Here is a 26072-nt window from a genome sequence, read left to right as displayed (position 1 = left end):
CTGACTCCAGTTAACAAAACTGAGCTATTTTACTGCCAGATAAAGAGCTCTGTAACAAATGGATCGCTCTTAAGTGACAGGACTGAAGCAGCCTATTCTCTGAGCTATGGTCTGTGCAGGCAGCAAACTGGTTTTGTGTTTCAGCACCTCTGAGCATTATTGCTTAAATCGACCCCTGTGGGTGGGGTGAAAATGTGGTATGGAGGGATGATTTTCTGTGTCAATGCTGATGAAAAGAAATATAAACAAATTATAAAAAACAAACTAGTGATGATACAGTGGCTCATTCACCAAAGAACCTCATTAGTGGAACACATCAGCATCCATGCACTACCTACTGCTTCTTATGAAGAATGTCCTACCACAACCACAATTGGTTTATTGGTATTTCTTTGGTTAATGAATTGTTTTAACAGCAGACAGCAACAGAAATACCCACAGCTAGCACATGTGGGCAAGCGTTGGCGTGAGTCATCTGAAAAATCTATTAGTGGTCTTTACTAACTAAAACAGAGTTACCTACCTCCCAGCCAGTACTCTGTGTAATGAAAAGTAAAAAGCTCATGTCACAGAAACAAAAAAAAAAATCGTTTCAAAGGCCAAAACATGCCCATCAATGTAAGGTATCACAAACCCAAAATGGTTTCAATGCTTATAAGTCATCATGCACCCAGAATGGCCTTCTCTGGCCTAGAAGAACAATTGGTGACCGCTCTTGATCAGTACACTTAACCTCAGGAATCTGGCAGTGCCAGAACATGGGGAAAACCACCAGACTCTTGGCTAGATCCTATAAAATCGATGCACTGGTCAACATCGACTGAGCAGCTGATGGCAGCATGTGGGTAACTACACCAACAGACAGACAATGTACCCAGCAGCCCATGACCAGAAAGCTGGTTGGGGTCAGGGGGCTCGGAGTAGCACTGGTATGTACTGGAAGAGGGTCTGCCGAGTGCTCGCCTGCCCTGACAGAAAGGCACGCACCCAGCCAGCCTCTCCAAGAGGTAACACGAGCTTCTGAGACTTGCCAAGTGCTTTCCTCTCCTGCTCAGCTGAGCTCAGTTGAGTTTTGTGAGGGTTGGTAATTTCTAACCCACCTAAGCTGGTGGGCTTTGCACCATCTGAGTTCAGAAAGGTTCCTTCAGTTATTTATACACCGTACAAACAGAACCCCAACATTTCTGAGTGTTACCTACCAGGCTAACGGCAAGATACAGTGTTTTTCCCAGAAATAGAGCATGCAAAACACAGGCTAAGCTAACATCCGAAAGGATAAACTGACAGAAATTTTTAACTCTTGGATATTTCTAAAGTTGCAATGAAGCTGATATTGTGTTATCATTCATGATTCTCATGTTTCATGTCCAGAGAGAAAAAGTCCCTCTCGTGATCCTTGCATTTACCATGGATCACCTTTTCACAGTTCTCATGTAATGGGATTAAAATGTTTTGGGTTTTGTTTTTTTTTTCCTTGAGAGGTAGCTTTTCTTTGCTCTGAGCATTGAAAGTATCTTCACAGTTCACACTGGAGCTGAAAATTCAAACCATTACCTGGTGAACAATCTTGCTGAATGCTTCTTGGAGTTTACCGTGAATAGTAGACAGCTTCTTGGCATCTCGATTAGCTTCATGAATAGGAATAAGGACTTTGTAAACCTCATTGACTGCTTCATACATGCCAGCCTGCAAAAATAAGGTCCATCAGATTGCTCCATCAATTTAACAGCAAGAATGATACATACCACCAGTATTTATATTATAAACCTGGAAGATGAAAAGGTGGCACTGTGATGTAATCAGCACCTTCTCTTCAAGTATACCCATACATGAACAGAACAAAAATGCCAACCACCTCTGGAACAAAGAGCCTACTGCATTACACATTGCTACTAATGAATGAGATCATTAATGGAATCAAAGCTGGGGTGTTTTGGATGGATATATGCACCAGAGCACAACAGGATCCTAACCCAATCCATGGGAATGAAGTATCAATGTGTAAGGGCACAGTACTGCTCTTTCCATTTAGTGCATCTTGAACCTAAGTGAGTTCTACACCCACCTTTTGGCACTCCATGAAATGGGCTTTGTCAAGTTTCCTTTAGACGTCTCTAATAGAGGGGCTCCAGCCCATCATGGGCAGAGACACTGCATGGCATGGCCAGCCCACAGCAGGGCTTCTATGCCTTTGCTCTGGAGTTACTGCTGCTTCTACTTAAATCCACTGAATGATATTTCATGTTGTGGGAAATAATTCCCTTGCTTCCCTTGGTTTCTGATGGATAAACTACTACCAGCTCAGTAACATTGCTCACATAAAGCTCTCTGCCCACTCTTTTTGAAGAGGAGGACAAACATTACAGCCTTTTCTTTACCGTTGCGAACTCCTGGATGCTCAGTGTTGAAGCGAAAGATGCTGGAAACATGCAAAGGCCTCTTGCTCCCAGACCTCATTCTTTGCAGGGCAAACTGAGCTGCCCACAACAACCAGAACTCCCAACACTCCACACAAATTAAGTGCTTACTATGGAGTTCTATACAGAGAAAACATTTTCCTTCATGTTACCCAGCAGTGTAAGACTGCTGAAGAAGATAGGTAAAGAAATAAATAGTCTTTTTACCATGGAGAAAGATGCTGCAGCCTGTTCCAGCAATCCCACCAGACCTGCTTCTGTAAAATACTTTCCAGAACAAATACCTTCTTCATCTGGTGATACAACATCATCAGAAACTGCTGACTCCTCCAAAACATTCGAGGATATGTTCTAAGGAGGTACAATGTAGACAAAATGAGTTTACTCAGTTTAAACAACGTCCCAACACTTTGAAAGCCAGTTGATTTTCAAGCAAGTCCTAAAATACCCATGCATTCTGTTGAATTTCCTTATGAACCAGCAGGTACTTCAGCTCATGCTTAAACTACCTTGACTGGGCCACCCACCCATTCAAAGCTAAGTACATGCTTGTTTGCTCTACTCAATACTGTCCTGCTTAACATCATTAGTCAGAGGAACTACTGTCATCAACTGCACCCAGGTTAGATTAGAGAGGGTGAAAGCCCAGGGTGTAAATGAAGGAATAAAAAGAAACCAACTAGCTCAGTACTCTGGACATAAAGACACTGCAGAACCAAGACAGTCTTCAAGCATAAGAAGAGGTTTTCAGAAGGTGCTGTCATGCTTTCCCTCCGAAACACACCGAGGAAGGGCAGTATGAGTGTGCAGGCACAGCAATACCAGGCACACAGAGATCCTCGGGATCTTGGCAGCAGCTGATAAAACCCAAAAATAAATTTCAGAGGAGAATTCCTACCTGAAATGTAACACACCCCACAGGGAGGTATTTTCGGTCTTCCAGCATGCTTAGATATTCAGCCACCAAGGCTGCGGAGTGGACCAGGCACTGGGCCGACTCGGCGTGATTGCTCCTCTCGGAGTGCTTCCCAGCCATGTTCTGCAGCCATGTCAGGCGCAGGTCAGGGGAGTTCTGATAGCCCTTTGCAATCCTGATTGGAAAAAAGTCCCTCTGTGAGGAGTATTTCATTACTTCTGCTTCAATAACAACCTCCCTCAGTGCCAGGCTATCGAGATAAGAAGCTATTTAGATGTAAAGTTCCCCTAAATTACTTTACAGACATCTGAGCCAGTTAGTGGTGGGAGAGCAACAGAAGCCTGATGGCAGAACAGTTCTCCCCTGAAAGCAGACCACTTTTATGGGTGACTTCTGAAGCTCCTGACCAGTTTCTCCTGGCAACTGGTAGCAAGCCAAAGCTGTAGGATGGTCTGAGCAGACCTGCCCAGTCACTTATGACAAAATATCTTCTAAACCCTTGGGACCACTTGTGCAGACAACACTGTGCAACTTGGTAGTTGGGTGTCTTAACACGGCTCTGGAGTATCTTTCACATATGGTGACCATCATATGTAGCACCACCAAAAAGCCTTCTGTGCAAGCAGGTCTGGGAAGATCATTTAGTTTTCCCTGATGTATGCAAGGAGAGTTGTCTTTACTCAGGTGGAACATGAGATTGTCATGGACTTCTGGGGAACAGAAACCACTCTTATCCAAGATAAGCCACATAAATGCTAAATAAAACCTATGAGCACTACATTCAAACACAAAAGACAGGTACTCATTGGTCCAGGAGCACCCAGACCTGGAACTTATCCAAAATCAAGCTCTATAAGGACACAAACGTGCAGTATCTGAGTCTACAACCAAACAGAAAGCAGCTGCGTTGGTGTCAGGTGGAATGTGAATCACATTTCATGTAATTGCCAATAAACCCCAAGTTATCAAAGTTCATGGCACTAAGATACCCCCCGCTCTGAACACAAAGTGCAGTAGGACAAAGCTTTGGTCAGACACCATGTGTGACACCTACCAACGCTACAGCAACACGTTATGAACTCTACCTGTACATCAGGTCAATCAGCATTTCTGGATCTTCCTGGTGCTCCTTCATTTTAACCGTGTCAGACAGGATCATGTGGAGGTTGAACACTAGATCCTGGACCTGTAAAAAAGACACTGTTGTAATGGGATTTGAGCTACTTACCATCATGTTTGGAGCACAGGCACTCTGAACCTTTGTGTGTTTGCACCTTGGTGTCAGAATTAATCGAGTTTGATGTACTTGGGTGCTAAGAAAAGCACTTCCTTTGGGGAAAACACACAAATTCCAGCTATAGATGGAGGTTTAACAACAGCCTGTGAATGAACTTCTCTTTTGGTATCTCTTTTACCTGATCAGGAAACGTTGTCTCCCTAAGCTCCAGATCTTCTTCAGCATATGTCAAAATAGTCTTCAGGGAACGCCGCAAAAATTCCTCATTGAAGTTCTGGGATGTCCCCACCAGGGATGAGAGAGACATGGTCACCTGCATTTTCACTCTGGCAAAGTTCTGCAACAGAGAAATTGGGTTTTGTATTTCAGCGACCCGGAGATCTGTAACAGTCTGCTGCAACACCAGTGCGCTGGTCAGACACCTGAGCCAACAAGGAGAGTACAAGTTCTGTGAATAGGGCTGTCACAGAGCCAGGGTTACAACAGACCTGGTGCTGCTAACTTCAGAATCTGATGACAGCATTATTTAGTTGCAGGTGAAAGTTATCCTGCAGAAGTTTTATTTCTCACTTCTTCTCCCTGGTCTGCTCTCAAGCATCCCGAACAGGATGATGCTCAAGTCCCTCTCAGGAGCACAGCCTCCATCCCAGAAACCTGCCTTTGATTTGGTCTAGCCTGAAGACTGGCATCACTGTTAACTGGCTGCTATAACTCCCCTAACAGTCCTGGGTGTCTCCAGCTCTGCTGCTCACTGGAGGGGACTGGAAGCAAAGCAGTGTAACCAAAGGTGCCTGGAGACACAACGCTACGTGATGCCCACCAAATATCAACTAGAAGAGTTAAGGATGGGAATTTTCTTGACAATTTAAAGTGCACATGGGTGAGCCACACTGAGATGGAGGAGGACTGAACTACAACAAAATCCTAGCCTTGCTAATGCACCCCCTTCAAAGAGGTCACACACAAGCTGTGTCTCTGCTCTTGCCCAGAGTTGTGCAGAAGCAAAACGGAGGGGAGATCCTCCTGGCTGCCCCTCGAGCACAAACTGTCTGGTCTGAGGAGCACGCAAACCTTCTGAAGCTGCATGCTTAGAAACTTGCAGTGGATGTTCCAGACAGGGCTCCACATCTCTTTATAAAGCAACACAAGAGGCAGTGTGCCTGCAAAGGCATTCGGGGCATGCAGCAAAGACTCTCACGCTGGAGCCTGGACACAGCATGAGGAGCTAGACAAACTCATGTCACTGCTGCCTGCTTCTTTTCCCTTTGCACATCGTGCAAAGCCCCCTAAGAGCCTTCCTCTCAGAGGAACACAGAGCTCTGACCCTCCATCTCCAACCAGGTCACATGTAACGGCCTCAGGAAGTGCAGCAGGATACTCACGTTCCCAATTTCAAAGTTTTGCCTCATCAGAAGGTAAAGTGAGGCACTCGCATGCGACCGTATGGTGCTGATACTGCTGCTACAGTGTCTCAGGAGCCTCAGGCACAGGTCTGCACACTGCTCAGTCTCTTCTTCAAACAGCAGCTCAGGGAACTGGAAAAACAGCACGTGAGAAAAGTAGCACTAGGACAGACAGGAACAAGCAGGAGGACAAAAGGCCAGGGCAATTCTGGGCAATGAGCACACTCTGGCATCAGAGCAGTTCCAGTGCCCTCTGTTTTGGGGGAATGATGATAATCTGAACCACTTCTACAGTAAGGGAGAAGCAGATTCACTGGCAGCACTGGAAGGCAACTCATTTTACCCACCCCTACTACTTGCTATTGTGTCTACCCCCTTAGATTGATTTACATCAGATCCAAAACCTCAGGCTTGAAACTTTGAGCTTTTCCCAGTGCACTTAGAGAAACTGGGAAATCCTTTAAATGATGGACCCAGTAAAACAAATCCATTTTAACTGAGAGTTGCATAGCTTAAATTCTACCAGTGCTTTGTGCTCCCTCCTGGCTAGGTCCTTCTGCCCACTCCTCACCGGACAGTGGGAACCCATACCACCCTTGGGCTACATGAATTTTACCTCTGTGTGCAGCCATCAAACCCAGAGTGCAGAAACACAGGTACTGACCATGAAAACAAGCCTGGTTTTATCAACCCCCCAGACCACATTCCCTGAAAACCAATACTGCACAGAATAACAAAAGCTCAGTGAAGTGCCCCTGATGTAAAGGCAGGCAAGATTCCCATCCTCCATCAGTGCTGCTCAAGATGTATTACAGCACCCACGGAGAATTCACCTTTGAAACCAAAGCCCTCTGTGTGGCGAAGCAGTGTTGGAGGTAAAGTGCACTTTGGTTGCAGGCCATGCTGTGCAGAAGCACTTTCAGCACCCCACCGAGGATACTCTCTTTGGACTCCGTCACAGAAACAGTCTGCAGGCAAAAGTAAACCAAGAGTTGCATCAGCAAAAAGGAACCCTGTGTGAGTGTGTGTGTCTGTGTGCATGTGTGAGGAGAGACAAGCCCTTTGGATGGGGAAATTACCACTCAGCTGGGTCTGCTGTGTGGTCACATCTCTGAATCAACCCCGGTAATGAAAACTTGATCCAGCTGTTGGAACAATGCTTCTTCCTCCCCCAGGAAGTTCTGACTTTCTGGGACCTTGTTCTACCAGAGGGACAGCCTTTAGCTGGCCTGGGGGTGGATTACTTAGGGGCAAGGCGCAAGCCTTGGGATTCCTGCATGTCCCTGCAGCTCGGAGGCAGAATAGGAAGAGCCCTGGGACAGGCTGCCCAGGGGGTGTGGAGTCTCCTTCTCTGGAGATACTCCAGCCCCATCTGGATGCTGACCTGTGTGACCTGTCCTAGGGACCCTGCTTTGGCAGGGGGTTGGATCTGATGATCTCCAGAAGTCCCTTCCAAACCCTAAGATTCTGTGACCAGTAAGCCTGCTCTGCCTGCTTCCAGGCTGCACCCAGGTTCCACTGGTACAGAAAGAGGAGACAAAACTGCGCCATGGCTCCGCTTACCAGCAAGATGAGCAAATAGCTGGGTTGTGCACACAGTCCCAGAAGCCCAAGAGCCTTCCTGTGCTGTGCAAATTAAGTATGGATACAGGAGGCTGACCCAGAGCCCAAATCTTCCCAGATCTGGGAAGAAACTAGAGGAATCAGTTAGGGCAGAACTTTTTACAATTCATTATTGAGTTCCACGAACTTCTCACACTACAATAGTGATTCCAGAAAGACTGAAGGAAGGTACTGACATTTCACACCAGGTTGTTACAGGCTGAGGATCAGAAGCAGCATCACATCCTTCCTGCTGCAGGAGGGGAGCCGAACAGTTCTGGCAGCATTGGGGCAGCTCAGAGCAGCAGGTAGGTTTTGTTAACAGCCTGCTGCCTGGCCAGGTGATTGTAACACTATTACACCTCTATGTGCTTCTCCTCCTTACCTGTACAACTATTTCTAGTGTATCCAAAATAATCAGATTTGCTTCCGTTGCAAGATTTCCATCGATCAGCGCCTCATGTTCTATCTCTGCCCTTGATCTATAATCAGGGAAAAGAAAACAATAAAGTTACTTTCTGTTTAAGAAATGATCCTACATATTTTCCAGTCAAAAATATTCTCAGATTAGCTGACCCACCCCGCTCCAAGGTCACAATGTATATATTCATTACCAGACAACACTACAAGGCTATTTCAATGCATCCATTAAGCAAACAGGAAGGAAGACTTGGGTTTTTTTTTTTACATATACAAACTTACACAGGATTTACGTTCATCATGCTCAGGAGAGACCACGCTATTTTCTCACACTTTGTTACTCTCCCAGGAACACAACAACCATTTAGAATCAAAGTCCAACTCAGAACTGGTTTTTAGTAGCATCGTTAGGCATGCAACAGCACAACCAGGAACAGAACAAATGGGGTTATGTTATAGGCTATGGACACAGGGTGGTGCTACACGAGCTAGTAAATCTGCATGGTTCATCCAGGGAGCTGGACTGGTTGTGGCACAGGGTGCATGGTGAGAGGGAGTGATCTTTGTCTGTTTGAGCTATGTTGTATTACAGCTGGTGAAGAATATCCTCCTCTCCAACAAAACCTACACAATTTTGCTCTTACACTCCAGGCACTCACTTTCCTGGAAAGGCTTACGGAGTTCATACACCCACACGCACCGGTGGCCCCAGGAATTCAGCAGCAACCACCTAATTTCAGCAGCACAAGCTGCCTTTGGCAAGGATCCCATAGTATATGTAAAGAGCCCAACTACAGCGTGCCCTACCACAGCTACTGTCTCCAACATACCATGCAGCCAACCCACAGGGACCAACAAAACTCAAGGGTCCTGGTTTTGACAGGGATAGAGTTATTTTTCTTCCTAGCAGCTGGTAGAAGCCTCTGTTTTGGGTTAGGATGAGAATAATGTTGATAACACACTGAGGGTTTAGTTGTTGCCAAGCAGTCAAGGACATTTCAGCTCCTCATACCAGCCTGCCACAGAGAAGGCAGGGGGTGCCCAAGAAGCTGGGAGGGGACAAGGCCAGGACAATGACCCGACTGGCCAAAGGGATATTCCATACCATATGACATCATGCTCCATACAGAACTGGAGGCAGGGCAGGAGTTGGCACAGCTCAGGAGCTAGCCGAGCATCGGCTCCAGGTGGTGAGCAGTTGTGCTGTGCATTGCTGGTTGTGTTTACTACTACTGTTTTCCTTTGCTGTCCTTTTGAAGTGCCTTCATCTCAGCCCATGAGTTTTACCTGCTTCTTTTTGACTCTGGGTGGGGGGCTGTGAGCGAGCAGCCACGCAGTTGGTTGAGCTGCCTACTGGATTAAACCACAACACCAAGCAAAATGTACAGCAAAGGGGATAGCAGCTGACTCGGCTCTGGGAGCTGCACTGCAGCAATCTTCCCTGGCCATGCTCTGCTTCCTCTGGGAGCTGGGTCATACACTCATTATCTACTCTTCAGCACCCATGGTATGAAGGTTTGGGGCCTGGCACTATATAAAATCACACCATCTGCATAAAATAATACCACCTGCAATTAGCTGTATGGAGTACTCAGTGCCAAAAGTCTCCCATACTGGTTTCTAAGGGCCAGGCTCTACCTACACGTGCAGGACCCGCTTGCAGTGGAGGTCACAGTGAGTAAGTACAGGCTACAAAGCAAGCCTGTAGTTAGGTAAGCAGATTATTCTGTGGGACAAGATACCGTCCCTTGACTATCAAGGTACGCCATGGCTCACTAACATGTACACGAGGTCCTTCTGGGAAGAGGAGAGGACTCAGACCCAGTGCCAGCAGTGAACTGATGAGTTCTTCAGGCCAAATTTTAATCTGGTGTAACTTTGTCCACAGGTCTGGTGAATTTTACACCTACATGACTTCATTAGTAGGTTGAAATACTGGTCATTTGGTTTTCCCAATACCTCAAAGGGACTGGGGTCTTGGACAAAGAGCCACTCACTTGACATACCAAGAGATCACATTCTTGTGTTGGACAAAGCAATTAGAAGCTGTGAAGATGTACTTTCAACTTCAGGAGGCATCAATGTCTTCAAGGGTAAAATTTGGCCTGATCTCCACCTGGGCTCTGAGGACCCCAGTCTCCAGAGTCTTCAGAGCTTCACGTGGGCTGAGATCACTTTCCTAGGATTAGGAACAATCCTTTTGCTGGGAGGATGGAGACGGCAGGTTGCGATTTGAGGAAACAAGAACACGTGCACAGCGAAGCTCAAACACAACTCCTGAACCCTCCAGGTTAAACCAGACCAAGAGAGGGAATTTCAAGGGAAATGGGTGTCAATAAGCAAAAAGAGCTCATTCCAATCAGCTGCACACGCACACACCCAAGACTTCTGCCAAGCATCACAAACACCGCTGTGATGATTGAGTCTGCAGATGTACAGCATGGCAATCTGTAAGGACTGCACACCAACGCTACGGTACCTGGCTGGTTTGTGGCTTCTAAAAGCACAGCACATGTGGAAAAACAATCAAAGTGATGGATTAGGACAGGAAAGGAAAGCGAGCTTTGACAACTCCAGAATGCTCTTATGGAATAAAGGAAATATGATGTGAGATATATATGCTATCTGTGAATAGTTAATGGGTCTTCTCTCTGAATTACAGCTTATTACGGGGGCTTATGAAGGTAATGGGTTGGATCAGGCTCTTCAGATCTCATTTTAAAATCTAAGCAAGCAAGGGACAGCAGAAAAGCACAGTTAGACCAGGCAGTGCTGGACTAAAAGCTATGTGCACACTGTCAGCCCTGTTCCACTTAAGGGCCCAATCCTGCTCCCAGGAGAGCTAAGCGGGCTGCTGACCTATGGGGAGAGAGACCCTGTGCTCTCATGGGCACTGTGACATTGTTAATGTAGAAGGATAAAGCAGAGTTACTTGTCAAGCTTTTCTGTGTTTTGACGCCAGTGAGTCATATCCTTTCTCCATCTCAAATTCTCTTGACTTCCAAACGCACTCCCAGAAGGACTTCTCTCTGCAGGATAATATTAAAACAACAGCAGTTGTCATCTAAGGCTCGTTTTGTTGTGGTTTTTTTGCATTAGTAGAAACTCTAGGTTTGTTCCCAAGTGACAGGTGACAGCAAACTATGACTTCTTAGACCCCCAGGCTGTGGCGCTCACCCAAGACCACAGAATCACTAGGTTGGAAAAGACCTTTGAGATCATCAGGTCCAACCATACCTGTCCTCTATTAAACCATATCCCTGAGCACCTCATCTACCCATCTTTTAAATACATCCAAGGTAGGTGACTTTCTCTGGGGGCTTCTTTCTCTGAAGGTCTTGATGGGCAGCATCCCACACCACAGATGGGAGCAAGTCATGGCTGGCAGTGGGAGCAGCACAGAAGACTTTACTTACCTAGCTGTCCTCTGCTTCTTCGGACCATTTCCTGCCTTGCCCCTATGCTTCCCAAAATAGCTTCCTCGAGTTTGGCTCTCATGTCTTTCGATTTCTTGAATGTCAGACTGTTCATTCTTTCAAACACCTTCTTGCCCTGTGAGTTTCAAATGAGACCATGAGGGGAGATTCCTTCTACTTGGGATATTTTCAAAGCATTAACAACTCAAACTATCTTCCCTGTCTAAAGGCAGATGACAAGAAAGGAATACAGGCTCAGCTGCTAGCTCGATAATCCACCCAGACCCCAGCAGCGCTACAGAAAACTCTCTTCTTGTTGACAGTAGGCAAATGGCCCTTGTCCCTGCAGATGCTCCCAGATGAGGGGCAAGTGGCACAAACTGTAAGTAGCGAAACAAGGTGCAAGGTGCAGAGACACTTGCAGGGCTGAAAAGTAAACAGGGAAAAATGCTAGAGGTTGCTCGCAGAAGTGCTTCCCCTTGGGATTGTGAGCAGAGGAAATTCTTAGAAGAGAGCAGGAAATGCCTTTCAGGAGTCATGTAAAGGACTGGAGTGTTCAGCAAGCCCTAGGAACTTTGGGAGGTGTAAACAGCAGAGCAGTACCTTGTATTCAAAGCAGGATACACAAAGGTAGAGCAAATCCAGCAGGCGATTGAGCTGCAACACTGACAGGTCTGTGAACCACTTCTGCAGGACACTTTCATCCGCGTTCTTGAGCACCCACAAGAGACAGATCAGAAGGCTGCGGCTGGACTCCGTTGAGAAGGTGGAGTGCTGTCTGCCACTCTGAAATAGACAGGTCAAGACATTTACCTCACAGTATTTCATGTGCAAACACCCCAATCATCACTAAAAGGATCTGTACCACCACCCCAACCCAACTACCAAACAGGACCATAAGGTGGATAGACATTTTTTACTAAACCCCAGGAGATACACATGTCTCTGCCACAACCCAACAGCCCAGTGGAGCCCACAGACTGTCAAGTGGAAGTGAAGCAGCAGTTTGAACAAAAATAATTACATTCTATGACTTCCCCCAAGACACCTGCAATAACCTCCAGCAGGTTAAGAGTTAAGCAGAGGAGCTCCATTCCTTAACTCGTGGATATATCAGTGTCTCACTCTGAGTGGACATAAACCCCAGCAAAATCGGGTCCTGAAGCAGGAGTTGAGGGAGGAGAAGGGAGGAAAAGTGGGGATTGCCTGCTATGGGCATCAGGAGGATTCCCCTGAGCAGGGAACAGGGGAAATGGCCCATTCATGTCTCTGGCTGGGCAGGATTTAGGTGTGGTAGGAATTTCTGTTTAGGACTTAGAGCTCATAATGACCATTGCACTGCACAAAGCTTTTACCAGACTGTTTCAGAAAAAGAAGAGAGAAATTCAGAAGAGAAAAATTTTTCCATTTTCTGAGGTTCACTGATTTTTATCCCTGTTTGGCATTTTATTATACCCTCTCTGAAACAGGCACAACACTCAAATGTGACTTGTTCCCCTTTGTCTTTCAGTCTTTGCCTCCCTGTGTAAGACCCAGCTGCAAATGAGTCCGTGATCAGCCCCACAAAATCCACACGGGTCAATACTTGCTTGTTGACACAGTTTGAGGGTCAAGGAATAGAGAGAGATGGCTTTTTACCGAGGAGGTGAGTAGAAAACTGCTGGGCCGGGTGAGCTGTGGGACCGATGTTCCTGCGATGGCCATGGCAACTGTCTGGTTTATCATGCTTCCGCCCTCGCTTTCATAATCATCAACAGCAACGCAGCTTGGCCTCCCTCGCTGATTGTGACTCTCTGCAGAGAAACACGTGCACCTAGTCAATCCCCAAACACAAAGTTTCCCTCCCCAGCCTCCCTCTGCAGCGTTAAGTTTCCTTGAACTGTCTGGGAACGCAAACTGAAAGTCATCACGCTCGTGTTGCCCTGCAAGTAAACACAGCTGACTGTTTTCTGAGGTCACTCAAAGCAAAGAAGACAACAACTTTCAAATGCAACCTGCACAACCTATCTAGAACCCTTCTGAAAATAGATCAGGCCCTTTGAGTACTTCACTCCAAGTCCCCACCTGCAGATTTGTTGTGTCATTAAAGTCAAAGGATGTAGAAGATGACTCCAAATTCCAAACCATTCCAGATCAGACTCCCTGCCCTGATTTGGAACAAGCCACCTCTGCTGCTCTTCAGGACACCATGCAAAGCACACGTGAAACAAGCTGCTGGCAGAGTATGTACCAAAAAGGAAGGAGGAGAACTCTGCTTGTCCCTCAGAATTGTTAGGAGACTCATATGGTACATGGGGTGGCTTCTTAAGCAGGTCAGGGACACAGAGAGAGGCTGGTTTTGCATATACAGCCGCCAAACAGATTTAAACTCAATGTAAAGACTTACATTTAGCAATGTAAACATTGCTAAATTTTCATTTCATGCAAACAAGTGGGAAAATGGAGCTCCTGAATGGCACAGTCACTGAAGGTGTAATTTTGCAACTGCAGTTTAGGAAACAGATGTGAAAACACATCAAAGTTGCAATTCAAACAGAAATAACCTCACCCAACAGCAGAGGGTTCTGTAACCTGAACACCGCTGTGAGTTAGAACCCAACCCTTCGAGCATTGTGAGCAGATGAACATATACCCAAAAGCACAGAAGGTAAAATACCTGTAAAGTCATACAGCTGAGGCACGGTCTCCATGATCACGCCAATCAGAGGCAGATACAGCATTGCCACACGGGCCTTTACCTGCGGGTCAGCGTACCGCGGATCCGAGTCGTGACTGGACAGTAAGTTGTGTACCATATTGATGACCTTCTTATGCAATCCAAATAAACTGCTAAAAGAGAGTTGGGTCATGCAGATTAGTTAACATCTTCAAAGCAAACCTTATTTTGTAACTACGTGGCTTTAAAAAAAAAATTAAGTAAATAATCCTGGGTTTTATTTTTAGCTTCACGTAAACTGCCATTACATGGCTTTTGATCTCCCATGGATTTTACAAATGTCTGGCTTTTCACTATGCCATAGAAAATGTACAAAAATATCTTGTGGAGGAGCACACCCAATATAACATGTATTTTCCATACAAAACCAAAGCGCCAGCTCCTGCTATGCTAATGTATCAAGGCTGCTAAAAACCGTTAGGAGAATTAGGGGAATATGGAAAACAGGGAGAGAAACTTGAGAGGACAGTGAGTTTAGCAAAAGTACTCATTGTGTTCTTTTTTTTTTTTGTTTCTGTTTAATACCATTTCCAGAGAGAAAAGCCCTCCTGAGACAGAACTTTGCTTTTAGCAAATGACCGGGAAGTTTCTGCTTCAGTTCCCTGACCCCCATGCAATTAAAAATGGGATACTACAGCTGCTTAATTCTGAACAAAAAGTGTCAACAAAATGGAGGGGTAGAAAGACAACCAGCAAAAAACAGCCTTCCTCATATTAGGATGCAAATGACAGCAGGGCCCAGGCACCATCGCCTTTTGCAGGGCCTGCTGCGGCCTGCTCGGAGCTCAAGCCTTTAAAACACCAACTCCCACTCTCAAGAGCTCGCTCTGCTCCTTTCAATTCCCTCAGCCACCACACAGAGGCAAAACCCTCTCAGAGCAAATAGCAGGTACCTCTGTAGCTATTTGCTTCTGTAGGCAAACCAGGCCAGGAAGACAACTTTACCCCATGCATGAAGCAGCCAAGGAAGCCCATACATTATGCGTTAGCAAAACATACGCTTCAGTGTTCAGACCTGAGGTATTAAAACAAGTGCCGAATTTCAGGCAGTATCCACTTTACCTGAAAAGCAGAGTTGAGTTCTGGTTAAAAATAATAAATAGTAATCATTAAAAAAAAAAAAAAAAAAAAAGATGAGAGGCTTTGACTGGATTCTTGGGGGTTTTTAAATGATTTAAGAGACACTGGTGGAGGTCAGGAGGGCATGAGGTAGTTGTAGCTACACTTCTTTCCTGTGTTTTTTAACCAAGCAATAATGAGATCCTTGTTTGTGTAATTAGTGAGACCCTTAACTACTAGGAAGGAAATGCTTATTTAAGCAACTGGTTCCTTCAAGGTTAAAGAAAAGTCTTTGTATTGTTATTTTGAAGGAGCTGTGTTTCTAACACTTCCAGCGAAACCCTCCTGCAGGCCGCAGAGCCACATATAGGGAAAATATACCCAAACAGAGCAGCGTGATTTAAATCCAGGGCAACATGGATTTCTTCTTCACTTTTCCAGAGCAAAGCAGGTACCATGGTGGATCAATCCAGAGCGAAGAGGAGGAAACACAGTGCACTAATCTTTCTGGCTGATAATGCGACAAATTGATCTTGCCGCCCTCTGAACATCCCCTCTGTTATCTCAGCCCTGGCCTGAGCGTGTGTCAACACCGCACTGTTTTGGAAAACTGACTGCTGTCATTGAATACTGAGGGACAAATTCCAATTTTCTCACTTCTGTAACTTCAGTCAATATGAGCACTATGAAACGAGCAACAATAATTATTCTGAGTTAATAACCAAAGCACCACAGCTCTGTTTGCAGAGACAACCTGTTCAGGGTCGAGCTGCTTGGATTCACTCCCTGTTCTCCAGTTCTGGGGCTGTCACGTTCAGCTGGCTGCCTTCATCTGCATGTCACACTGTCCTTTAGACTGCAAGTGCTCTGAGGAGGGCTGTTAAGTCCCGAGTTACAACCGCACAGCACCCCACACAGAGGGGTAGATCTAACTCCTCACCTTCAGTCGCCTGGGTACAGCAGGCTTTTCCATCCAGCTCAATCCCAAGAGCTCTTATAAAATGGAGTGAGATAAAATTCCATGTGTTTTGCTAACAGAGCAAAAAGAGCAAGGACAGGACAAATAGAAAGCTCTGCATCACCTACAGAGATCTAAGGGAAAGCTCCAACACGGAAAACAACTCAATAGACATCCTGCTCCACTCTTGCTGCAGGATACTGCAACCAGGAACGATTCTGAGCTTTTCTCAACAGTGGTTAAAACATTTTAATGGCAAGCATGCCTGAGCCCTCTACTAATAACCTGCTGATGATACTATCTATTAGAAACCTTCACAGGCATTGGAAGAGATCAGATCAGACTGGTTTCCTTTACATGGCACCAGGGCAAATGTAAGCCTGAGAATAGCTAACAAGCAGCAGACCACAAGTCATTCTGTGAAACAGCAACAAAGAAATGCATTACTGTATGCATCCCTGCCAGAATTCAGGGGCTTTGATCAAAAGTCTTCTCCAGAGCTGAACCATGGGCTTTTTTTGTCTAGATAGGGTTTGAGAGGTTATGAAGACAGGCTGAGGGAGTTGGGGAAGTTCAGCCTGGAGAAGAGAAGGCTCCAGGGAGAACTTATAGCACCTTCAAGTCCCTGGAGGGGCGGACAAAATGGCTGAGGAGGGACTTTTTAAAAGGGCCTGGAGTGATAGGATGAGAAAGAATGGTTTTTAATTCGAAGGGGGGAGATTTAGACTGGATATTAGGAAGAAATTCTTCACTATGAGGGTGGTGAGGCACTGGCACAGGTTGCCCAGGGAGGTGGTGGCTGTCCCTTCCCTGGAGGTGATCAAGTCCGGGTTGGATGGGGCCTTGAGCAGCCTGGTCTGGTGAGAGGTGTCCCTGCCCATGGCAGGGGTTTGGAACTAGATGATTTTTGAGGTCCTTTCCAGCCCTGACCATTAAGTGATTCTATGAGAGGGGAGTGAGACCAGCAAGATGATGGTGCTAGCTCCTTCCTGTGGCTGTGCAGGATTACCATCCTCAGGTTACGTGCTGAGGACAGCAGGGTGAGAGAGCTCAAGAGGCAGGTAGGTGAGAACAACAAGTTTGGGAAGAACAAGGGCAAACATAGTCAGAGACAAGACCTGGTTTCTAACCAGCGAGCAGGATGTCCCTATGCTCCAAAAGGGATTTCTGCAGGCAGTGTTTATTGGTAAAGATTTGCTGTTTTTTCCATTTCAGGCCAAGCAAATGGAACTGCAGTTTGTTATGTACATATCTGAGAAAATATTCTAATTTATGGCATTACTTTCTTCTTTAACAGGACACAGAATGAATGTTTAACTCCTGAGACCACTTGATAAAGGGGCAGAATTAACCATGAATTACCAGCATTTGTTGACTCAGCTGATATTCCTGAGTCCACCTTGAGAAAAATGCCTGTGAGAGGACTCAGGACGGTGCAAGCAATCAATAATTTCCATCAAAACCCATTTTAAAGAGGCAAGGTGGAATACAGCCCTAAATAACACGAGGAACAGACTGGATGTCAGGATTAAAGGCTGCGTTCCCGCTTCAGAGAATGATTTGCTGCACAAGCCAGACAAGTCCCTGACAAACTCTGTGTGCTTGACTCTTATCTCTAGGTAACCCTGCAGGGGCCTCATCGATGTTTAAAAAAGCTGGGAGGACCCCAAGTGAAATACAGGGTAACATTTAAAGCCACCTGCAACTGAGACTTCCTAAATGTTGAATATCATTTTCTTGTTATAACAGAAAAGCTGTTTTCCTCTGACAGCTTCAGCAGTACCCCCATGGCAGCTGGGGGTACCAGCAAGAACCACTCTCCCTTCTCCTCTGCTGGAAAAATGTGACTAAAATCATGTTTGCAGAGTCAGAGATAAAGAAGTAAGAAATATGAGGGGTACAGAGAAAGAAAAGGATTCTTAAAGGCCTGTTTTCTTATTTTCTCAGCTCACAAATTTAAATCAGTTGTGGCCATGACAGGACTTGCTCTGCACCCACCAACCACTTGGAATTACAGAAAACTCTTGGAAAGAAAATGGTAAAGATTTACCCTTCTGCATCAGGATCTAAAATGACAGCCAGTTCTGTTAACACAAGCCCAGCCAAGTAATGCTGCTGGCGGAAAGGCACGGACAATTCAAACATATTTGCAATCTTCTGGTCTTGGACATTTGTGGAGAACCCAGAACTCTGTGAAAAGAATCAAGTTTCAGAAGTTGCATAACGAGGCCCCTTGGAACATGGAGTCAAAGCTTATGAAATACATTAGAGGCCATTTTCAGAATCAGACTGCCTCACATAAACCACCTTTTCCCTTTTTGTGCTCGGGTCTGGGCACATCACTGACTCTTCTATTGATTCTGTTTGCTATTACTGCCTTCCCCCCTAAAGGGCAGACCTTGGGAAGTTAAACTAAATAACCATTAAAAGAGGGTTAGTAAACGTCTAACTCAGGTAAGGATACCCTTACTCAGGCTTAGGAAAGCTTCAGTTTGATTAATTTACGTAATTTTGCAATTAATTAATCCCCTTGCTAATTCAAATTACTTTTGCTGAGCATGCTAGGACAATGTTAGTGTGCTAAAGAGACCCTTCTTTTCTTAGAAAAGGGTAACACTGCACCAAAAGTTTTCTTTAAAGGCTCATTTACGTTCATACATTTGTCCAGTACAGGAGGGGACCAGATCCCCAGGGACAGAAAGGCATGGGGTCACTGTGAGGGTATGGGGGACAGGCATTCTCTTTTCAGTTACAAAAAAATCAAAAGAAATCAAAATCTATGAGTTGGGAGAAGGTAATTTCTAAATAAACACTTCCAAAAACCCATTAGCAAGCTGAGACTGAAAATACAGGGGATACAACTGCCTTGCTTGTGATGTAAGGCTCAGAACAAAGCTCAGCTTGCATTCCCCCAGAGGATCCTCATCACAGCATACCTGAGAAGTTGCTGAAGACACAGATGGTGATGGAGATGCAGGTGGTGTGAGCAAACTGCAGGGTAAATTCAAGGTGACGTAGTGCTCGTGGCTGCAAATGATGCGAAGGAAGTCCAGCCTCAAAGACACCAGGTTACTTGGGTTTGTTAAGGTAAACAGCTTTGAAGCCACCTGGTGAGTTTACCCCAAAAGACTGGAGTTAGCACCAAATCAGAGACCAAATGCAGCCCTAGCCCCTCTGTCCCACCACTGCTCCCAAAACCACATCCAAAGCAAGAACTGAAGAGCCTGATGTCATTAAATGGTCACATCCCCATCACTCCTTTGCACTACAGATTAAAACTGTAACATGCAGGAGCCATACACATCCCAGCCAGCAACATGTCTATCAACACAAGACATGTGTAAAGGTCCTATTTATATAAGCAAATGAAGAACCCATAAACACATCCTGTTGATTTCACTAGGGAGCTGCAAGGAGGAGGACTGCCCAGTGTGATGTATTAAAACATCCAAGATGCAGGTTGGCTAACAGACAGTAGGTAACAAAGCTCAAATGCTATCCCTCTTCTTGCCTCTCATAAAATGTTTGTGACTCTGTGGCAAAAACAAGCCTAAACCTGAACTCCTGATACTTTATCATCTCCCCTGTGCACAGCATCAGCACAGATGTCTGTAGTCAAATGAAACTTGGTGGTTCGAGGTCATTTCTCTGACATGATATTGTAAATGAGCTGCCCAATGTGTAACACAGGAACCCTCCTCATGGGGGAGGAGACCTTCAGCCTCAGAAGCACGGAAGGGGAGCTTGGTGATTTAATGTGTCCTTGAGAGACCCCCCCTGACAAGGCATAATAGTGTGATCTCCCCCACTCATTTTTGCTTCAATTACTCTGAACATGGGGAGCACAGGGTAGAATTCTTCTTTCCTGATGCATGTCACAGAATAGCAAGGTTGGAAAAGACCTTTAAGATCATGGAGTCCAACCATTCCTGTCCTGTGCTAACCCATATCCCTGAGCACCTCGTCTGCCTGTCTGTTAAGCACACCCAGGGGTGGTGACCCAACCCCCTCCCTGGGCAGCCTGTTCCACATCCCCACAACTCTTTCAGGGAAGAATTTTTTACCCTCACATCTGATCTGACCCTGCCCTGGCACAGCTTGAGGCCATTTCCCCTTGTCCCATCTCCTGTCACCTGGCTGAAGAAACCATCAACTGGATGAAGAGACCAGTCACACTTCAGAGTGTACTCAAAAGGGTATAAACACTAAACCACCACTGAGAATGGCTTTCTTGCTCCAAAAAGACCTAAACAGCAGAATCCTGGGTCCAAAGAAAGTTAGAGGAATAGGCTCTGCTACAGTTCCCAGTTAAGCCATAATATTTATCTGCATTCACCTGTTTGTAGCAGGTCTTAATAAGACCAAAAACAAATCCTCTGTCCATGATAGACAACAGGTCATTAAGGAAAAACGCAAGGCTGGTGTTGAGCCTTTCAACCATTTCTGTATCCTAGAGAGAAGGAAGAAAAAGAACAGGAAAGAAAATGAAGACGAGCACAGTCTGTGTTTTCAAATAACAATTCCTGGTCCAGGCACCACAGTGAACAACATGCAGAAGGTCTGGTGCCTGAGCTGTGACCAGGGTTCCCTTTAATCATTTGCCATTACCTTCTGAAACCGAGCGACTATATCACTGGCGATTGTGCTGACCAAAGCAGTTACATCATCCATGAACCGCTCAGGAAAACGATTCTTCCTTGATGTATCCAGTTTGTCAGCAAAATACAAATGATGCACCATGCTCTTCACCTACAGGAACATAAATTACAACAAAGTCACTTGCAGCCGTTGCTGTTCATGTTTTAAACTGCAAAGTGTAGGAGAAGAAAGTGAGGTGTTTCCAGTTTGCTCACCATCAGCTCGAAGAAGAACCAGGCCTGCTGTAGGGCTGCCTCCCGCACGCTCCCGCTGCACACAACCCACTGTAAGGCCAGCTCTTCATGAAAAAGCTACACAGATTCAAATCCAGAGTTAGTCCAGGCCTCCAAATCAGCTCACAAAACAGTCCACATGAGAAATGGTAGCACGGTCCGTGGGAAGTATGGCAAACAATGAGTTTAAGCAAAAAAGAAGTAACTGGGAACATGACAGCAGTGGTGGCATCCCTTAAAGAAATCCCCAACTCACAATGAAGGATGATGTTATGATATGTGATGTGAGAAACGTTTCATAGCATCTTGCTCCAAATACTTCATTTCAAGTGTCAAAAGAATTTTCCACCCACCCAAAAAAAAAGAAAAAAAAAAGAGGAAAAATAAAAGTTTGGTGCTCAAATTTTAGTTTAAAAGTCTACCTTGCTGCCTGGTCTGATTTTTGCAGGAAAAAGGAGTAAAAAGTGGACATATAAAGCCATTTGTACATAGATGTATATTTACTGTGACTTAAAACAGCAAGAAAGAAACGTGGGGCTAAGGAACAGCCTTTGGCTTTCTTTTCTCTGGAGGCCAACACACAGACTGGATGTTGTCAGCAATGACATTGCTGTTATGCAACACGTCAGGCATTGTGCCTTTCTGACAGTGTTTAGCAGGACCTCATCTCTTCTAAGGGAGTGCATTCAGAAGTAACTCCAGTTCCTGGAATCAGTCTGGATTAACACCTACATAACTGAGCTCAGCACAGCTCTGCAACACTGGCCATCCAACACATAAGCACTGTGCACACAAGAACGGATCATTTACACCTCTAGACAGCACTACTCATGTTTTTTGAAAGCCGGTAAGAAAACAGCTCCAAACAGTATGAACATTAAACCAGACAAGCTACTCCTGATCATTTTCCTCTTCCCAATTCAGCTCTGTCAGAACACTTCACATTCCCTACAGCCTGGGTATTTTCAGAGGTGTTAAGCTACAGCAGCTCCTAATGACCTCGGGAAAAAAACCAGGCTATAAATAAAAGAATAGATTGCATCATGTTTTCAGAACGACTTGACCTCCCTGCCCCACAATATCAATTGTCTTCACTGAAATCTACCTTTTTAGTTGGTAATCGTCCTGTTAATGTTTGTAAGAAACTTGACGTCTCAGTGTGCGAAGACATACGATTACAACTTCGATCCGTAGCCTACGGAGTGGAGATGAATGAATGATGACAGGACATTAAAGTTTGCTGTGGATGGGTTCTGCAGCTCAAGGACAAGGTAGGTTTACAAAAATACTGTTCCAACTGTAGGCTTTAACTGCCTTTACACCTTTTTATGCATTCTCAAACTCTTATTCATTTACAGATTTGGTTCAAACATAACGACAGTACTTTTTATTGCCTTAAGACATAGAGGCTATTTAAAGAACTGCACATTCTTATGCACAGACACTTAATGCTGCAAAGCATGAAACTTTTTCATCATCATTATTTCATCAACATGCATAGATCAGGGAGGTAATACTTCTCATTTCAGTCCATACCTCTCAATCTACCAGAGGCCGAGGCCGTGGGGATGTAACCCCACAGCGATGCTGCTACTGGCCTGGGGAATGAGAAAATTACTGAGATTCTGATGGAAATAATTTGCAGGTAAACTCCAACTAAGTGTTTCTGGAAGGATGATAAACTTAAAAGGAGGTACACTTGAGAGGTACGTTCAAGGCAACCATGCAGTGGAAAGCAGCAGGCAACAGGGGCTAAGTTATGTCTTTAAACCTAAGCTGCTATAAAGTTTTCATACTTTGCAACACACAACAGATACAACTGGCCCTGGTAAGTCACCAGCTCTGGCACTCACAAGTACATGTTTTAAGAGAGAATTTTTACACATGTACCAATTTTGGTTTAATTCTATTCAAACAGTCAGGAAGGATTACTTGACAATGACTACTAAATGCTGGATGAAAATGGCAACATGGTTCACAAGGTCAAAAGAAATGGCGAGCATGGACAAAAGTATGAAGCTGTGATTAATGTTCCCACTTAGAAACGAGCTCCACTCGAAGCTGAAACTAGTGTTAGAGAGAGAAAAAGAAAAGAAAAGCAGTCACAGCATTTACATTTCACAGACCAGCACCCACTGAAAGGAAAGAAGGGGACACGTTCACGCATTCTGAGGTTTTTCATGCAGCGTGGTGAGGTGGGAGGGGAGAAGATGCTAATTTATAAAATAAAACTCATGAAGTTTTCAAGGAATAAATGAGGAATAACAACAATAATAAAAAACCAAACAAAACAAACCACCAAAACTGGAGTAAACACTGAAAGGAAGAGAATTCTACAGGGAAACAGGGAAAACAAAGCCAGAAAAACCTCTACCGAAGACACCACCTGTGTTGACTCTGCACTTGGGCTGGGGTTGGATCCCCATGGGGCTGCTTTTGGACCACCAGTGTTAACCCAGGAATTGGAGCGGTCTAAGCCCTGGGCATGTAATAGAAAGCAGTTGGGAAAGGAAAGAAATATTACATGTTGCATGCCATACAGTAGTCAAAGTTTAGTCCTTAAAAGCAATCAAAGCAGGTACACTGCAAAGACATCACCAGTTAGCACCATTAAAGCAGCCTCAAGTCTCAGGTGTCTGTTGAGACATTTTAGTCCAGAGCATTATTTTGTATCTCATCATGCACAGACTTCACATTAATACTGTTTGTTGACAGCTCTGGTCCAACTTGTCCTATCTGGAATGTCTGACACTGAAAAACTCCCTTCCTCCTGAAAAACCCCACTCCTTGATCACTTTAAACCCCTTCACTTCAGCAGATGGAGCCAGCCCAGATTTACAGCATGACTGAGGAAAACTAGTACACAGATGTGAAATCATAGAACTCCAGACTGGTTTGGGCGGGAAGGGCCCTCAGAGCGTCCCCAGTCCCACCCCCTGCCGTGGGCAGGGACACCCCCACCAGCCCAGGATGCCCAGAGCCCCATCCAACCCGTCCTTGAACCCTGCCAGGGATCCAGGGAGCCCCAGCTTCTCTAGGCACCCTGTGCCAGGGCCTCCCCCACTCCACAGGAAGGATTTCTGCCTCTCAGCCCCTCTCCATCCCCCTCCTGCAGCTGAAGGCCGTTCCCCTGGGCCTGGCCCTCCCTGCCCTGGGCACCAGCCCCTCTCCAGCCCTCCTGGAGCACCTCGAGGGACGGGAAGGGACTCAGAGCTCTCCCCAGAGACTTCCTTTCTCAAGGCTGAGCCAGCCCAGCTCTCCCAGTCTGGCTCTGGAGCAGAGGGGCTCCAGCCCTCTGAGTATCAAAAGACCCACAAAGGATGCTCTCTAAGGCTTCCAGCGATTACCATGGGCCACACAGTCCAATCAAGCCTAACGATCTATTTCTCCCAGCAAAGAAAAACCCACCTCAAGGTTGAACCCAGCACGAGAGCTGTAACCTGAGATTCAAACCATTAATCCAGGGAGCTACCCTCCATGCAGAGAGCAGCAACATTGTCATTTTGCTTAAGATGTCCAATAAAAAAATATATACTGAATGCACATAAGGAGGGTGTTTGAATCTCAATGACTTTTTGGGAGAAGTAAATCAAAGCTCTCTGCCCTGTTCAGACCCATAAACATGTTTTATTTTGTTCCCTGTGAATTAAGATCGAGAGGACTTTGCAGAATGCTGATCTAAGCTCAGACCAGGTCTAATTTTGAAAATGCCTTTATCACACTCAGGTCTCTGCTCAGAAGCTTTCTAGTCGTGTCACCCTGGTTCTGAGGGTAAAACCCGTACCCCGTGTTTGCAGAAGTCATTTTGTCAAAACATGAACTGGGAAAGATTCTGGGGGTTTTGGAAAATAAAAACAGGAAAAGAGCTTCTTATTGCTTGGCAGAGTCACTCAGAAGCTCACAAAACTATTAAATTCTGCTCTGTCTCTGGGGTTCAACCCACAGTGGGATCTGTGCAGGAACATACCACCCATTTGTGAAATCCACTGCTGCAGCAAGGAAACTCCAAACTTTTCCTGTTTTTTTTCTGAGCTTAATTTCTGATGCTCAGACTACCCTAAAGGAAGCTCTTGCCTCAACAACTATTCATGTAGTAAGTTTTTCTTTCAAGCCTAGACTATGTCTCTAGAAGAAAATCTCTCTTCATCATTTTGTATCATGACATTCTTCACCAAGCCAGCAGGTGTGAAACTTGTGACAGCCTGTGTAAATCCTGTGTGTACATTAGTGCCTTTGGCATGTCACAGGAGGTCAGGGTTGTTTAATTAGTGAGATCTTTAAAATATTTTAAGACTTCTAAATCTAAACTTTGATGTAAGAAATAATGATTTGCCTACCCACACTTCTTCAGCCTCTTATCTGGTCAGCAAACAATGCCATTATTCATTGAAAACTGGTAACCTCTTTCTGAAGCTGTATTTTTTCTTGCCCTTGTAAGACCCAAGACCAAACAGTGTTGGGTTAGGGTGAGGGCTTTAGTAACAAACTTGCTCGCTGATCTGCCACAGGATTGAACGTGGCAGCTCTCTGAAAGGGCTCAGGAATTCATCTGTGCTGGAAAAGCCACGGGTGGGACAGCATCTCATCTTGGTCTAAGTTACCACACTTCGAAGATTAATTAAAAAAGAGACCCCCAAACAAGCTAAAGGACCCCTCTCAGGGAAGAGAATCACCAACACAGTAGATCTACCCTGGCTCATCCCACTTATTTGAAGCACAACACTGAAGTGCTCAAACTGGGATGGCAGCAGCTCTGTGCACTTGAAAGTCACCGGAGGGGAACACGCTGTGTACACTGAGCCCTCTGGAGCCAAACAAAGCCATGCCAGATGTGCCACACTAATCTGCCCCTACTGGAAAGTCACTTGTAGGTGCAGGGGTCTCTGTGGGTGCAGAGTGAGCACACCACAAATTCACACTGCAGCTCAGCTGGCCGGACTATGACTCATTCACTAACCACCAAAAAGCCTCCCTGGCCCATGCAGGGACTAGGAACATTCCTGCTGTGTGCATGATCCCTGCTCTGGACAGAAGTAGTAGAGAGCTCCTGAGCTGCC

At 45.5% G+C, this 26072-nt stretch overlaps 1 protein-coding gene across 7 annotated transcripts in view; it reads right to left on the bottom strand.

Annotated features, from left to right (window-relative positions):
• The window catches only part of DOCK7 (dedicator of cytokinesis 7), a gene marked incomplete at both ends in the record, with an annotated part of 107117 nt that overhangs the window by 12901 nt on the left and 68144 nt on the right, over nt 1–26072 (bottom strand). For 3 of the 7 annotated variants that reach the window (XM_084266022.1, XM_084266019.1, XM_084266021.1), the window contains 22 exons: nt 524–538; nt 1555–1686; nt 2625–2768; nt 3316–3508; nt 4419–4519; nt 4749–4907; nt 5953–6105; nt 6807–6941; nt 7961–8057; nt 10475–10492; nt 10928–11024; nt 11412–11547; nt 12015–12197; nt 13050–13204; nt 14068–14237; nt 18195–18334; nt 19081–19251; nt 20481–20594; nt 20753–20893; nt 20998–21093; nt 22121–22210; nt 23402–23494. In XM_084266022.1, the coding sequence (XP_084122148.1) occupies nt 524–538; nt 1555–1686; nt 2625–2768; nt 3316–3508; nt 4419–4519; nt 4749–4907; nt 5953–6105; nt 6807–6941; nt 7961–8057; nt 10475–10492; nt 10928–11024; nt 11412–11547; nt 12015–12197; nt 13050–13204; nt 14068–14237; nt 18195–18334; nt 19081–19251; nt 20481–20594; nt 20753–20893; nt 20998–21093; nt 22121–22210; nt 23402–23494 (2733 nt within the window). The remainder of the gene's footprint in view (nt 1–523; nt 539–1554; nt 1687–2624; nt 2769–3315; nt 3509–4418; nt 4520–4748; nt 4908–5952; nt 6106–6806; nt 6942–7960; nt 8058–10474; nt 10493–10927; nt 11025–11411; nt 11548–12014; nt 12198–13049; nt 13205–14067; nt 14238–18194; nt 18335–19080; nt 19252–20480; nt 20595–20752; nt 20894–20997; nt 21094–22120; nt 22211–23401; nt 23495–26072) is intronic. The other 4 variants (XM_084266018.1, XM_084266020.1, XM_084266023.1 and 1 more) reach the window with 4 other exon arrangements.

Source organism: Gallinula chloropus (genome assembly GCF_964237585.1).
Source record: "Gallinula chloropus genome assembly, chromosome: 6".
Taxonomy (NCBI): Eukaryota; Metazoa; Chordata; class Aves; order Gruiformes; family Rallidae; genus Gallinula; species Gallinula chloropus.
The sequence above is the reverse complement of the archived record's forward strand: the minus strand, read 5'-3'. Positions and strand labels throughout refer to the sequence as shown.